The sequence below is a fragment of the Malus sylvestris genome, chromosome 1 (genome assembly GCF_916048215.2).
Source record: "Malus sylvestris chromosome 1, drMalSylv7.2, whole genome shotgun sequence".
NCBI lineage: Eukaryota > Viridiplantae > Streptophyta > Magnoliopsida > Rosales > Rosaceae > Malus > Malus sylvestris.
Genome location: NC_062260.1, coordinates 25,946,812 through 25,962,089, shown reverse-complemented (window position 1 = coordinate 25,962,089; position 15,278 = coordinate 25,946,812). Strand labels below are relative to the sequence as shown.

Sequence of the window (15,278 nt, the reverse complement as noted above, 5' to 3'; positions counted from 1 at the left end):
GGGATGTGCTATCCATACACTTTTTTTTACTTCTCTCACAACTCTTGTTAATTTATGTCATTTAATTTTTTTCAATTCATCCGATCCGACGATCCAAAATTAAAAGAATATAAAAGAAGTAAAAAAGAATGTGTGAATATCACATTCTTTGTTTTAATTGGCAGCAACTGCTGCATTTGTTAAAGAAGCCAGAAGCAAGAAAAATAGAATAAGAAAAGGGGATGTGGGAACATGATGAGGAGGCATAATGATGATGTTTGTAGAAAAAAAAGAAAGGGTTGATTTTTTTTTCTTTCGGCACTTTGTGGTTGGCAAAAGAAAAAAAAGTTACATTTTTATGATTCCCGATTCCATTTAGTCGGAAAAAAATTTGTTGTTGTTGTTGATCATTGTGCACCTTATCTTCCTTGCTGGATCTTGCGGAGAGATAAGTAGAGGAGAGCAGCAGAAAAGAAGTGAGCAGAGGAGAGAGCATTCGACTCTTCTATTTGAAGAAGGCTGCTGCTCTCCCCCCTTTGTTTGTAACCCCTTTTGTTTGTAACTCCCTTTGTCTGTAATCACTCAGTCAAAGATATTGATGCTACGTTTTGTGGCTTTTGAGAGATGAGATTTGGTATGTGTTTCCATCTTCTTCATTTGTTCTTTGTACGAGTGAGAGCTATTAGGTGTATGTATGGTCTAAAATATTCATAATATCCTGATATTTCAATCGAAATTTTTCGTATTTTTGGACTACCGATATTTCCGATATCATCGATATTTTAAACCTTGCTAAGTCATTCGTGTATCTTACCATTTAATGTATAAAGTGTAAAATATTGCATAATTCATTATATATAAATGATTATGGTGTGTTTAAATTTCTTTAATTAATTACTACATATTTTCTACACTCACAATATTTACCAGCTCGTTATATAATCAACTTAAATCAGTTCTATCTATCATACAATGCATTTCCTTCCAAGTTTTTGTGATAAACTAATAGATAATTGACTAAATAAACATCTTGCAAAGTTTCAATAAAAATTTCCAAGTTTTTCTTACAATTTCCGTGGTTTTTATTCAATTTTTATTGATATCGATAATATCCCGATATTTCTATCGAAATTTCCGTGTTTTTTTATTACCAATATTTCCGATCTCATCGATATTTAATACCTTGGGTGTATGTGAGTTTTGGGATTTAAGAGTTGAACTAAATTTGTAATCTCCATTTTGACTATTAGTGGAATTTCTTCGCTGTCTCTGAACTAGACGTAGGCTTACGCTGAATCAGTATAAAACATTGTGTCAATTTGGATTATTTGTCTTGTCATATTTTGTCGTATTAGATTATTGGTTTCATATTTGGCGCTTCCGCACAACATTGATGTAGATCACAACTATCTTTGATTAAAAATCCACCTTGTCTTGAAAAATTTGCGTAAGGACACCCAACAATAAGAGCAACTTATATAAAATGAATTCATCGTCACTATTGCGCCTCGGTCCAATAAGACAATGTCATGTAATATTGTATTATTAAACTGGGATGCCACGTTTACGGTGAACCTGTTCCACATAAATCATTCTCACCAATCGTGCCATCTCCTAGGAGACTAAAATGATGTTGGCAACTAGGGAAAAAAATGAAATTTGATAATTTCCCTGCAGCATCCTGTGGTGCAGGGTATTCTGCTGTTAAGTAAGACTCGCCTGTGCGCCTTCACAAGCTGGAATCATGCAGGTTGTGAATCTCGTGTGTGCAGCATCTCGTCCCACGCTTGTAAATACAAATAACATGCCGTTCGTACAAGCTCAACAATCCAATAACGCTGGCCATTTTTCGGATCCACATCTCGTTGAAATGTTTCGGCATGTTAATAAATCTAAGAGCTCTTAGATTTTATAGATGAAAGCAACTTCATTGTGTATATTGATGAATCAATATTTATACTATATATTTAGCCTTGTTATCTTGTTTAGTTTAGTGGGAAGTTTTAAGTATTTGTGATACTTTTGTTATATTATGTTTCTAGGACGAGCTTTCGGCTAAATAAATAAAAAAAAGAATGATGCGGGAATATCATGATTATGTTTCCTTTGGTGTGAGAATCGAGTGATGAAAAATATTGAAGTGTACAAACATAGAAAACGAATTGTGGAAATTATTTCCATATTTTCTTTATGTCACTCTCTCCTTTTCCTTCTCCATCAGTATTAGAAAATAAAAATGAAGTTTTAACGAAACAGTCCTGGTATTATTTATTTTAATAAAAAATCACATTTTTATTTTAAAAAGTCAATCTTAATAATATTCACTTACAACATATTTTTATCATTTTCATTAAAACTTAAAATTTTCAAACACTTTTCATTATTTTTTCTAAATAAAAATCCATTTGTAGAAACTTGAGAAAATTGGAAGAGGCCATGGTAAGCAATTAAAAATGTAATATTAGATTGGCTAATAAAGTTGTAGTTGTGAGGTAGTGGGTGTGCGTAGAAAGCGGAAGAAGAGTTCAAAAGCTCCAACCTGCTTTGGCAACTGGGAATGACCGAACGTTTTTGGAATTTTCCAAGATGGGACACGGCAAGTGGAGAAAAAAGAAAGAGACAGGTAACTTTGTACTTTGCCTTGCCAATCCCACTACCGAAGTGAAATTTGACTTGTCTTCCATTGGGCCTTTGTGGCTGGGAAAAAGCAGATAGCTGCATTTGGTTGAGGGAAGGGCACGAAGCAGACGAGGAAAAACAGAAGAGAAGCAGGGAGAAGGACGGAAGGCTCAGTAGAAGAAGAGAGCAAAGGCAGAGAGCGGAGGATGGAAGCAGCTCAGCAGGAATAATTCTTGTAAATAAAGGTTGTATTTTTTCTTTGATTTTTTATGGATAATTTTTTATGTTTTCAGATAAGTATGTATAATTAATTTTCTTTCGCTTGAGTGAGGTCATGAGCTTCAACATGAATACGTCTCTTTTAATTGTTTAAGTATTGTTACATGCTTACTTTGATATTTTCAATTACTAAATTAAATTATCTACGTGCTTTGATGCTTGATCACCATTGGGATGCTTAGAACAGTCATCGAATGTAATTTTGAACGAATATCACGTTAAAATTGGTTATGATTCTTGTGATTGAGGATTGTAATTTCTCCTAAGGTAAATATGATACTCTTAGGGATTACATGGTTTATTAAAAGGATTTTCACCAAGATCAATAAATCACTCATGTTTATATTTAATCTCAATGTTATGGATGAATTGCATGTAGTGATATGTGATTTAGCTTGAATGTCACAAGTAAAATTACATAAGGAAAAACTCAACCTTCAAGGCATGTGTGTTTTCGATTACTTAAGGAATTGGAAGAACTACGTAGGAGTGTTGTTGGTAAAGGTCAAACTCTAGTGCCTTGTCAATCTAATTTTCTTCAATTATTTCTATTATTTTAAGTTTCTACATTTACTTGTTTTGTTTAGTTAAATCACCATTTCTGTAAGCCAATTCTCATTTTATATATTTGTTTAAGTCACGTACAATAGAATTTAGTTTTGTCAAATTAATGTAGTTTGTTGAAAACTGAAATAGAAAGGAACAAAGTTACCCGAAAAATGTAAAAGCCTTGAGTGATGAATGATTCTTGGGATGAGTCGCAGACTAAGTCGCTCTCTTTAAGACGTTTCGCGGCTCTGTCCAAAATGTGCAAGCAGTTCACAAACACAACGTCGTCCTCATGATAAAACAGCCTAAAACCTTCTTCTGATAAGGTTCTTCCTTGCATAATGGAAGAACCTTCAAACTTGCACCCTTTCAATATGTTGCTCTCAAAACTTAATTTCAAAAATTATTTATCAGATTATAGCTCTCTCTCTCTCTCTCTCTCTCTCTCTCTCTCTCTCTCTCTCTCTATATATATATATATATATATATATATATATTTTTTTTTTATCGATACTCAGGACTTGTATTTATATACAAAGTAAAGAAATAGAGGTTGAAGGATTTATAAATTAAGGACTAGAAATCTGGAAAAAACCAAAACATACAAATCAAAACGGATAGATTATATATGGATGTGGACGTGATCTTCATCTCTATTCAGAGAAGGCATTTCAAATTTGTTGAAGTAATAAACTTCCTCATGTCTCCTATATAATTAAGATTGGAAATTACGCCTAATTGACAACGTCTCCAATATATTTACGAATAAAAATTACTCCTAATGACAGTTATATATATTTAATGTTTCTAATAAAACAAATCATAAATATATATATATATATGTACACACACATATATTAAATAAAAACATAACTGCTCCAACAATCCCCCACTTGTTTTTGTTTAAAAATTGTATATCAAGCAACATATCATAAAGATATGCATAAGTAAAGGTGTTTCTCAACTTGAACATGTACATAGTGTTAGTGATCCAAATTATACTAGAGTAACTTATAGTTTTGAACTCTATCTCTGACAACACCACACACATAACTTTATTAAGGTGAAGTTTAAAAAGTCAGCATATTACGATCATGTGCTTATATCCCAGTATAGTGAATGCTCTAGAAACTTGTCCAAGATTTCATAGGAAGCGGCCTCACTTCCACATCCACATAGGTAAGACTATCAAGGATATTCCTGCAGCTAGATATCCCACTCAACATAGAGCATAGACCTTACTAAGAGAAAAAAAAATCTCAACCTAAAAACGCTTCAAGATGTCAGGCTTCTTAGGGATGGACATGGAATAATTTTCCAAATTAAAATTAGCAAAACTTCACTCATATCACTTGTGACTTATTATTACCCTTTAAACCTATTTATTGGGATCACCAGTCTATAGGTTGGGTTGCTATCACAAATGACTCAATTTTCTAAAGGCTTTAGTCTCATCCCTTTCGAGGTTTTCCAAACCTTTTCTCGTGCTAATCCTTTCATTAAAGGATTAGCCAAGTTTTCTTCAGACCGTATATGATCCACTCTTACAGCTCCATTAGAGAGATAATCTCTTACAGTGTTGTGCTTACGACGTATTTGTCGCATGTTCCTGTTATAATAACGGTTTTGTACTTTAGCTATTGCCGATGTGCTGTCACAATGGATAAAAACTGCTAGAATCGGTTTCTCCCATAAATGGGTATATGATAGTAGGTTTCTCAACGATCCTGCTTCTTCGCTTGCCGTAACTAGTGTTATTAATTATGACTCTATAGTAGACTGAGCCAAGATAGTCTGTTTCTTCGACTTCATGACACAGCCCTGCTACCAATACTAAAAATATATCCACTAGTGGCTTTAGAGTCATATGAATGGGTATTCCAATCAGCATCGCTGTAACCTTCTAGGACAACGGGAAACTTCTCATAGTGTAATCTGAAATTCATCGTTCTTTTAAGGTATCTCATAAGCCTCTCTATAGCATGTCAATGCTCCAAACCAGGTCTGCTAGTGAACCTGCATAAAACTCCTACAACATAAGATATACCAGGCCTAGTGCAATCAGTAGCATAACGAAAACTATCAATAATGCTCACATACTTAGATTGTTTAATACTGTCACCAGTGTTCTTGAACAATTTTACACTAGGATCAGAAGGAATACATGCTAGTTTACAATCAAAATAATTATACTTTCTTAAAAAAAATTCTATGTAGTGGGATTGATCTAAAGAAAACCCATTTTCGGACCTAGTTATTTTCAAACCAAGTATTACACTAGCTTCATCCAAGTCTTTCATATCAAAATTAGCACATAATAAAGTTTTGACATTATTCATAACATGAATATTCAAACCAAAAATAAGCAAATCATCCACATATAAGCATATTATAATGCATATATTATTTTTAGACTTATAATAGATGCATTTATCACTTTCATTTATTTTAAAACCATTCGAAGTAATCAAACTATCAAATTTTGCATGCCATTGTTTAGGAGCCTATTTCAATTCATAAAGTGACTTATCTAACTTGCAAACTTTATTTTCTTGTCCTGGAATGATAAAACCCTCTGGTTGATCCATATATATTTCTTCCTATAATTCACCATTTAAGAAAGTTGTTTTAACATCCATTTGGTAAGATCATGAATAGAAGCTAAAGCAAATAATACACGAATAGATGTTATTCTAGTCACAGGTGAATAAGTATTAAAGAAATCAATATTTTCTCTTTGTCTATAGCCTTTAGCAACAAGTCGGGCTCTAAAATTTTCAACTGAACCGTCAGGTTTTAATTTTCTTTTAAGAATCCATTTGCAATCTATTGTTTTGCAACCAGGTGGAAGATCCACCAAGTGCCAAGTTTGATTTGACTCCAGGGAGTCCATTTCATCATTTATAACTTTTTGCCACAAAGCTGCATCTAAAGAAGTTAAAGCTTCTTGAATTGTATTAGGATCTTCTTGTAAGTTATATACATGAAAATCAGGTCCAAAATCTTTAGTTATTCGAGCTCTTTTACTTTTCCTAGGTTCTAATGCAGATTGACTATGTTCTACAACAGGAGGTGCATAAATTTTAGAAGAATTAGAACCCCCACTATTTCGAAGATTAAAAGGAAATTTATTCTCATAAAAGTCAGCATCAAGTGACTCAATTTGACATGGTTTTTCAAATCATAAAATCTATATGCTTTGCTATTACATGCATCACCAATAAAAACACATTCATATGCTCTACTAGCCAATTTCAATCTTTTTTTATCAGGTTTACGAACATAAGCTAAACAACCCCAAGTTCTGAAATACAACACATTTGGTTTCTTATTTTTCCAAATTTCATAAGGAGAAATATTCGTTTTTGAGTTAGGAATTCTATTTAACACATAACATATAGTCAACACAATTTCACCCATGTCAAGCCCCGATCCCGACATACGTCTAGGATCGACACGTGATGTCACCAAATACCCGTATCTATCATACCCCGACTCCGGAATATGGGCAAAGCACAATTCGATAATCGAATCACATAGTAATTTTTCGTATGCTTTATGGCTGCATCTAACATCCTCGTTAGACTGCTTACGTACCCTAAATATAGATCAAGTCATTCATAGTTCGTCATGCACTATAATTGACATATATCACAGTCCGTTTAAGCCGAAAGGCATAACATTTCTCAATCAATCAATAGAACTTGCCAAGCATAAAATTACTAGACTCAGAGTTACATAACAAACCCACCTGAAAATCATGATTTCCCTTCCATCTTCTATATAAGTCATTATGTCGCAACATGATACCGCAATTCACAACATATATTATATCAAAGAACCGACGAAGCACAATATAATTCTCTAGCCACATTAATTAACTAATTTGACCAAAATAATAACAACTATAACCATATCTTCTAAATTCATACCTTATGATATCATAATCGAATCATAGAAAATCATGAAAGAGTCACCCAAACGTCCAACAGCTTTTCTAATTCAATTCACAAGATTCTCAAAACCATTGCTCACAAATATACTAAAACTAAGGCTAGAGTGACACAGTTAAGCCAAGCCTGCATCTCTAAAGCTGATGTCAAATCTAAGAAACCAACAAGTCAAGTGATGCGACTTTGGACCACTCAACGGAATCCAAACCAGGAAATGATTCCAGACCATCACTCAATAGAATCCAAATAAGGATACGATTATGGACCATCACTCAACGGAATCTTAACAAGGATATGATTCCGGACCATCACTCAACGGAATCGCAGAGTAGAAGGGATTCTGGACCATCACTCAACGGAATCCAAACAAGTATACGATTCCGAACCATCACTCAACGGAATCACGAAGTAGAAGGGATTCCAGACCATCACTCAACGGAATCCAAACAAGTATACGATTCTGAACCATCACTCAACAGAATCACGAAGTAGAAGGGATTCCAGACCATCACTCAACGGAATCCAAACAAGTATACGATTCCGGACCATCACTCAACAGAATCACTTGCACTATCAACTTCTCATGACCACTAACTATCTTATCATACAAGCATAAAAGTTATACATAATACTTCTCATAAGATTCTGGGTTCACATTGTCCTAAAAACAATTATACACATCATACTGATCATACATATCTAACCACATTTCATAAATGTTTCCAAGCTACAGTCAAATCACAATTAATAAACATAGATTGATGCTAAAAATAAAATAACATTTCAATAGAAAGCACATTAAATTAACAAGTATAACTCAATATGGTGGCACTAATACATATATCGAGACACACATCAACCGAGAACGACACATCATCGTGATGAGCCAACTAAGTTCCATCAAGCATCAACAACAAACTAGAGATAAACGACACTCTAGAGTATAGCACGTTGACTAGAATGTCAATCGTCAATAAGGTCAACAATCTAAGGTTATTCAAACTGGAAGATCCGCACATCAGATCTCCGATCCGTAAGTTCTCAAAGGTCCAACAACTGATAACTAAGGTGGAGGGTTTTGAAAACCTGAATTTTCAATATTAACTAAATGAGCTCAAATTTAAGTGGTAACTAGAGCTCAACAAGGGAAACACTTTTCACAACTAGGCCGAATATAAATTCTAATTGGAAACCATCCAAATTCACCAGAGAAAACCGGATTTCTAGGGTTCTAAACACCCAACACTAAAATGAATACAAAAGCACGAACCAAGCATACCAACTTGAAGATTATGAAGAGTAGATGAAGTTTCATACCTCACTCAAAGGAAATGGTTGCCAAAGTGTCCGGAAAATGACAAAATCCCCGGAAACCCACAGAACTTTACTGCCTCGAACTGGAAAAATGGATAAGAAAATGGGAAATCTAACATTGCAGAGATATAGGGCTCGTCAAGAATTTTTTTTAAACTTACGATTAAATGATTAAATGATATTGTCCTCTATCACTACAAAATCTTTTAAACTTACGATTAAATGATTTTCAACTTCAATCAGGAAAGTTTTGAACATGTCAATAACTTCACTTTTATTTTTTATAAGATAGACAAAACAGTAATTTGAACAATCATCAATAAAGGTAATAAAATAACGTTTTCCATTTCTAGTTAACACTCTATCAAATTCACATATATCAGAATGAATTAAGTCAAGTGGTTCAGATTCTCTATTGACATATTTATGCGAAGTTCTAGTGATTTTAGCTTGACTACAGTATTCACATTTTTCAAAATCATTCAATGATAAGTTGGGTAAAAAGCCTAAGTTACTCATGTTCTTAACCAAACGTTTGTTAACATAACAAAGTCTAGCATACCAAGTATTAAAAGAAGACAACATGTAAGCAGAAGCAGACATTTTATCAATATTCAATTTAAACATTCCATCAGTAGCATATCCCTTTTCCCACAAAAACCTCATTTTAGTAAGAGTATACGTATCTGCTCCAAACGTTTGAGTGAATCCAGCCTTGTTGAGAAGAAAGCCCGAGACAAGATTCTTTCTTATCGCCGAAGCGTGCATCACATCTTTCAGTATCATGGTTTTTCCAGAGGTGAATTTCAACTCCACCTCTCCAGTACCAGCAACATCAGTTGAGTGCGAATCACCCAACAACACCTTTCTTCCCTCAGCCACAGAATAGGTATTGAAAAGGGATCGATCATAGCAAACATGGCGAAAAGCGCCAATGTCCACCCACCACCCTTCTGATCCATCAACTAGGTTGATATCTGATATCATTGCAATCAATTGCTCTTCAACAAGATTTGCTTGAGAAGTAGAGTTTTCCTTATAATGCATGGCAGATTGAATTCGTCTTAAAATTGTTTAAACTGAAATAGAAATGAACGAAGTTACCCGGAAAATGTAAAACCCTTGAGTAATGAATGATTCTTGGGATGAGTTGCGGACTAAGTCGCTATCTTTAAGATGTTTCGCGGCTCTACCCAAAGTGTGCAAGAAGTTCACAAACACCACGTCGTCCTCAGGATAAAACAGCCCAGAACCTTTCTTCTGATAAGGTTCTTCCTTGCACAATGAAAGAACCTTCAAACTTGCACCCTTTCAATATGTTGCTCTCAAAACTTAATTTCAAAAATTATTTATCAGCTTATAGTATTCTCTCTCTCTCTCTCCCCCTCTCTCTCTCAACAAATTTGAAATGCCTTCTCTGAATAGATTTCAATATGTTGCTCTCAAAACTTAATTTCAAAAATTATTTATCAGCTTATAGTATTCTCTCTCTCTCTCTCTCTCACTCAACAAATTTGAAATGCCTTCTCTGAATAGATATATATATATATATAGATATATATCTATATATCTATATCTCTCTCAACAAATTTGAAATGCCTTCTCTGAATAGATATATATCTATATATATATATATCTATATAGATAAGGCATTTCAAATTTGTTGAAGTAGAAAACTTCCTCACGTCTCCTATATAATTAAGAGTGGAAATGACTCATAATTGATATATCTATATATATCTATATATATATATATATATATATATCTATTCAGAGAAGGCATTTCAAATTTGTTGAAGTAGAAAACTTCCTCACATCTCCTATATAATTAAGAGTGGAAATGACTCATAATTGACAACGTCTCCAATATATTTACGAATAAAAATTGCTCCTAATGACAATTATATATATATATATATATATTTAATGTTTCTAATAAAACAAATCATATATATATATATATACACACACACATATATATTAAATAAAAACATAACTGCTCCAATATAATTCTTAGAGTTAATTAAGTTAAATAATCCAAAAACTCGTAAATTGTTTATACCAGTTCCTGAACATGTGTTAAAATCTCTATCATACATCTCTTGGAAGTTTTGCTTCTGTACAGTAGATGAGTAGAGACTTATCAATCACAAAGAATACAACTGCTTCTGCTACTTTTTCATTAACTTATGCAATCAGGTTTTAACACACTATATGTATGCTTAGAGACTTTTGTGTTCTTTCTGATAAGGTTGCAGATGTAAAGCAATGAAGTTTAAGCCATGCGTTTTGCTCTGATCTTCCATTAACATATATAACTGCTTCTCTTTGATTTGAATCTGCCATCCATCACTTACCATGCATAATTCAGATTTAATTTGTTTCATTTTACGTAATTAATTCGTGTGGCGAAAACCTCGACTTCTAGCTAAGCTTGGTACTAGAGAAGGGACTCTTTTGTTTCTGCTAGCTGGGTTGCAAATGATATTCAACCTCGCAAGTTGCCTATGATTATCCTTGGAGACCTGTGGTAGGCTTGCCATGAAGCCTTTCAACCGAAAAAAATCTTACGTACAATGCTTGTTTGCTGAGCAAAAGTTCAATGCTTCAAATTCAGAAACATGTCTGGAACAAAAGAAATGATTTAGGACCGACATTCAAACTGAAACTCCTAGCCCTTCATTTGATTAGAAAGTGTGAGAAATAATTAGCCAAACACTTGTCTTGGTTGTGAGAAATAATCAATGTTGCCTGCTCAAATACAATCAACTCCTCACAAACATGAATGAAGTTTTTATGTTTTGTTTTCATACAAAGCAAACATCTATAACAGTTGATAATACTAAAGAATATCAGAGATCGTGTCAACAATGACATTTGGCGATTTCATTTAAGCCTTGCGAGTTATATGGGGTGTTCTGGGATTAAAACTCACAAGTAGATATGCTTTCACAGGTTGGAATCACGCAGGGCGTGAGTTTCATATACATCGCATCTTGGTCCCAACTTGTAACTAAAAAGAACATGTTCAACAATCCAATAATGTTGGCCATTATTTGGATCCATATGTCGTCGGAACTCTTTTGGCATGTCAACAAATCTAAGAAAGCTTAGATTTCTGAGGTGCTGGATGCCAGAGGGCACCTCCTTCAGTTGTGGGGAAGGCCCAATTTGTAGCTCTCGGAGAAGAGGCATAGCCCCATTGTCTATGATCAATGAGTTTAGTCTGGGCAAGTGCTTGAGTTTCAACACCCTGAGTTCCTTAAAGCCTCCCTCAAAATGCAGTTGTACACCATCATATGCATTGTATGAAAACCCAAGCTCTACCAAATTAGGAAGGTTTTGAAGGGCTTTCAGTGGGGCATTTGTCAACCTTGACCAAAAAATTCGTAACTTGACGAGTTGTTGAAGCTTTGGAATCCAACTTGGCAACTTCTCCAGAGGCCCCTTTAAGTAGAGAAACCGAATAGATTTGGGTGGAGTTGAAATGGATTGTAGGTCGAGGACTTCATCTTCATTTATTGTGCTTACTTCTAGAGATTCAAGGTGGTTCATCTTTTCAACGGAAGCACATAGAGCTCGTCCATATTCATGTTTCAAGTTTTTCAGGCCCAGCTTGCGCAGTTGCCTCAACTTTTCCAATGCTTTAATTAGGTTGATTCCGCCGTGATTTGTTTCCACATGGTATAACTCTTGCAAAGCTTGTAAGCATCCAATATCATCGTGAATTTTCACTCCTCGTTCGTAACTGATCATGCTGAAATCTATGCTGGAGTCAGTATAATGGGCCAAAAGATGTCGCAACCTTAGAAGCTTATTGATCTTGGCTGGTATTTCATATACCAGAGACTGTTTTAAATCCAGGGTTTCTAAGTTTTGCAGATTACATATGGACTCTGGAAGCAACTTCACCTTTGTATTCCTTAGGCTTAAGTACTTCAAGAGATACAAATCCCCCACATACTTCGGAAGATGATTCAGGGGAGCATCTGCAAAATCCAATATTTTCATAAGTTTAAAGTTTCCACTCAGTGTACTGAGAAAAGACTCGGGCCATTGTTCTTGGTTGAAAGTAAATAAAGAACGAATGCGAGATTGTTCAATTATTCCCAAGGCACCATGGGGCGTGCTGTCTATCAAGAGGCGTCGAGTTATTGGCTTTAATGTTGACTCATTTTCTGATAACACATGACAGAAATTTGAATCCACCGCTTTTCTAAGGAGCACTTCGCGCATCAGATCATGGACTCGACAGCTTCTAGCTTTCCCATCGATCCAAACCTGTGACACTTGCACTAGGCTTCTATGTATCAGTTCAGTCAAGTATTCCTCTGCAACCTCTTCTAGTGTCTTGCCTCTCTTCGGTTTCACAAAGCCTTCAGCGATCCACAACCGAGCTAGTCTCACGCAACTAATTGAGTGGTCCTCGGGAAAGATGCCAAAGTATAAGACACATGATTTGAGGTGATACGGTAGATGATGATAGCTGAAGGATAGAATTCTTGTGAGGCTTGTAAGGTGGGGATTGCTTTCTAACTCTGAACTTAAGCTATCGTATAACTTCTGCCATTCAGACACAACTTTAACTTTTGTTGACAGCAGACCACCTATGGAAACAATTGCCAAAGGCAATCCTTCGCACTTTCTAACGAATTCAAGAGACAAATCTTTCAAATCTGCAGGGCAGTTCACCTCCAATTCATATTGAAACGCCCTTCTACAAAACAATTCCCATGCCTTGTTTGGAGGCAGAGGTTGCAAACGGTAAACATGAACATAAGAAGACTTTTTGCAAAAATCAGCAACATCTTTAATCCTCGTGGTGATCACTATTCTTCCGCCTTTATTATCCGGTAAAGCATGTTCTATCGCCTCCCAAAAATCTACTTTCCATATATCATCAAACACAATCACGTACCTCTTTTGCTGCAGTAATTCTCTTGATTTTCTAATTAAAGATTCTTTTTCCATTGTGTCAATGCCCTCCGGGGTATATTCCTTCCTGGCCTTGTAGAATTGCATTACCATCTGCCTCAGAAGATCCTCCACCTTGTACGTCTGAGACACTGTAATCCAAGCATGGCAATCGAAGTGTTCGATCACCTTTTGGTTGTCATAGACTTTCTTGGCGAGAGTGGTCTTACCAAGTCCTCCCATGCCAACCACTGATATTACTTCACGGTATTCGCCTCTTGATGCTTTTCCTACCAACCAACTAATCAGCTCATCTCTGGCAGATTCCACACCAACAACTTCAGCTTCCTCGATGAAAAGGGAAGCCACTCGAGGGTCATGCCACGAAACAACAATTTCTTCACTGCTTTGACCTTGCTGATCAATTGAACTAAGTCCATATCTTTCATGTCTAGCCTTGATTTCACTAACCAATGCTCTCATGCCCTCTATTTTTGAGGCTATCTCATCCTGTGGTTTCGTTTTCTTCAGAAACCAAACAACTTTGTGGAGAAAGCGAACGAATCCGCGGTCTTGATGGTGCCTTGTGACACGAAGCAAATACTCATCGATGACATCTTCAATGTAAAAAGCTGCTTCCCTTACTTGCTTGACCCAAGTTTTGGCACTGTCGGTCACCATGTCTCCTTCTGCTGCTGCTGCTTTAGCGTCTGCATCCTTGAGGAATGATCGGATGCTTTCAAGCTCATCTCTGAGAAAACCAACTTCAGCACGCACGTCTCTTGAAAGTTTCGCTTCTGTGGTGATGAGTAGTGAAATTAACTTATCGATCACAAAGCATACAACTGATTCTGCCATTTTGTATCCTGCCTTTTCTGGCAGACAAAGTATCTATAATTTGATGGAGAAAAATCTCTATATGAATTATGAACATTTTTCACTTCTGTGTGGTGTATTTCTGGTTAGGTTGCAGACGACTTTCTGTGTGGAATATTTCTGGTTAGGTAATCCATCATATCATATTGCGGACTTGTTCTGATTCAATTTTCAATAGGGGTTTTCAACATAGGTGTGTATCCACACATCTATTTTTACTTCTCACACACCTCTTGTTGATTTATGTCCCTTGATCTTTTTTAATTCATCAAATACGACGGCCGAAAATTAAAATGATATGTGAGAAGTAAAAAGGAGTATGTAAATATCACATCCCTTTTCAATAATTTAAGGAGTGTTGCTATATTATATACCGTGGAGTTGGGATGATATATGAGCGGATTAATTCGATCTTATTGGTACAGTGAGAAAGAAAAACTCGAATTATAGAGGTGGTTAACAATGCAATTAGAGAGGTCGTATGTAAAAAATAAAAGACTTTACACCTTTGCAATATAGTGACATAGTTCTTTTACAGCTGAGCAGGAAAATTGGTATGTTGCAGCAATAGAGGTCAACAAGTGAGACCAAACCAGCAAGGTTGCCTCTGGCTTTGCGGCAATACAATACCTACCCAACTCTCTTTTTAAGTTTTTATAAATTAACAAACAAACAACAACCATTTTATAGTTGGTAAGCCTGCCAACGTTCATCAAGCCTTTCAAATTTTCCTTTTAAATGTTAGATCTGATAATTACTTATACGATCTGTTAACTTAACTCGAAATGATACGAA

General features: G+C 35.3%; 1 protein-coding gene and 2 long non-coding RNA genes across 6 annotated transcripts in view; 2 read left to right on the top strand and 1 right to left on the bottom strand.

The window, feature by feature from the left end:
* The window catches only part of LOC126627258 (disease resistance protein RPM1-like), a 47,980-nt gene extending 33,422 nt beyond the window's left edge, over positions 1-14,558 (bottom strand). The window contains exon 1 of one of the 4 annotated variants that reach the window (XM_050296747.1): positions 11,838-14,558. In XM_050296747.1, coding sequence (XP_050152704.1) covers positions 11,838-14,465 — 2,628 coding nt within the window. In that variant the 5' untranslated portion in view covers positions 14,466-14,558. Of the gene's footprint in view, positions 1-11,648 lie in introns of all 4 variants that reach the window. The other 3 variants (XM_050296755.1, XM_050296740.1, XM_050296736.1) reach the window with 3 other exon arrangements.
* On the top strand, positions 244-1,347 carry LOC126627669 (uncharacterized). The gene is made up of 2 exons (XR_007625109.1): positions 244-676; positions 1,178-1,347. It is a non-coding gene; the product is annotated as an uncharacterized LOC126627669 (long non-coding RNA).
* Positions 2,420-2,949, top strand: LOC126627695 (uncharacterized). The gene is made up of 2 exons (XR_007625113.1): positions 2,420-2,602; positions 2,691-2,949. It is a non-coding gene; the product is annotated as an uncharacterized LOC126627695 (long non-coding RNA).
* Positions 14,559-15,278: the final 720 nt, after the last annotated feature.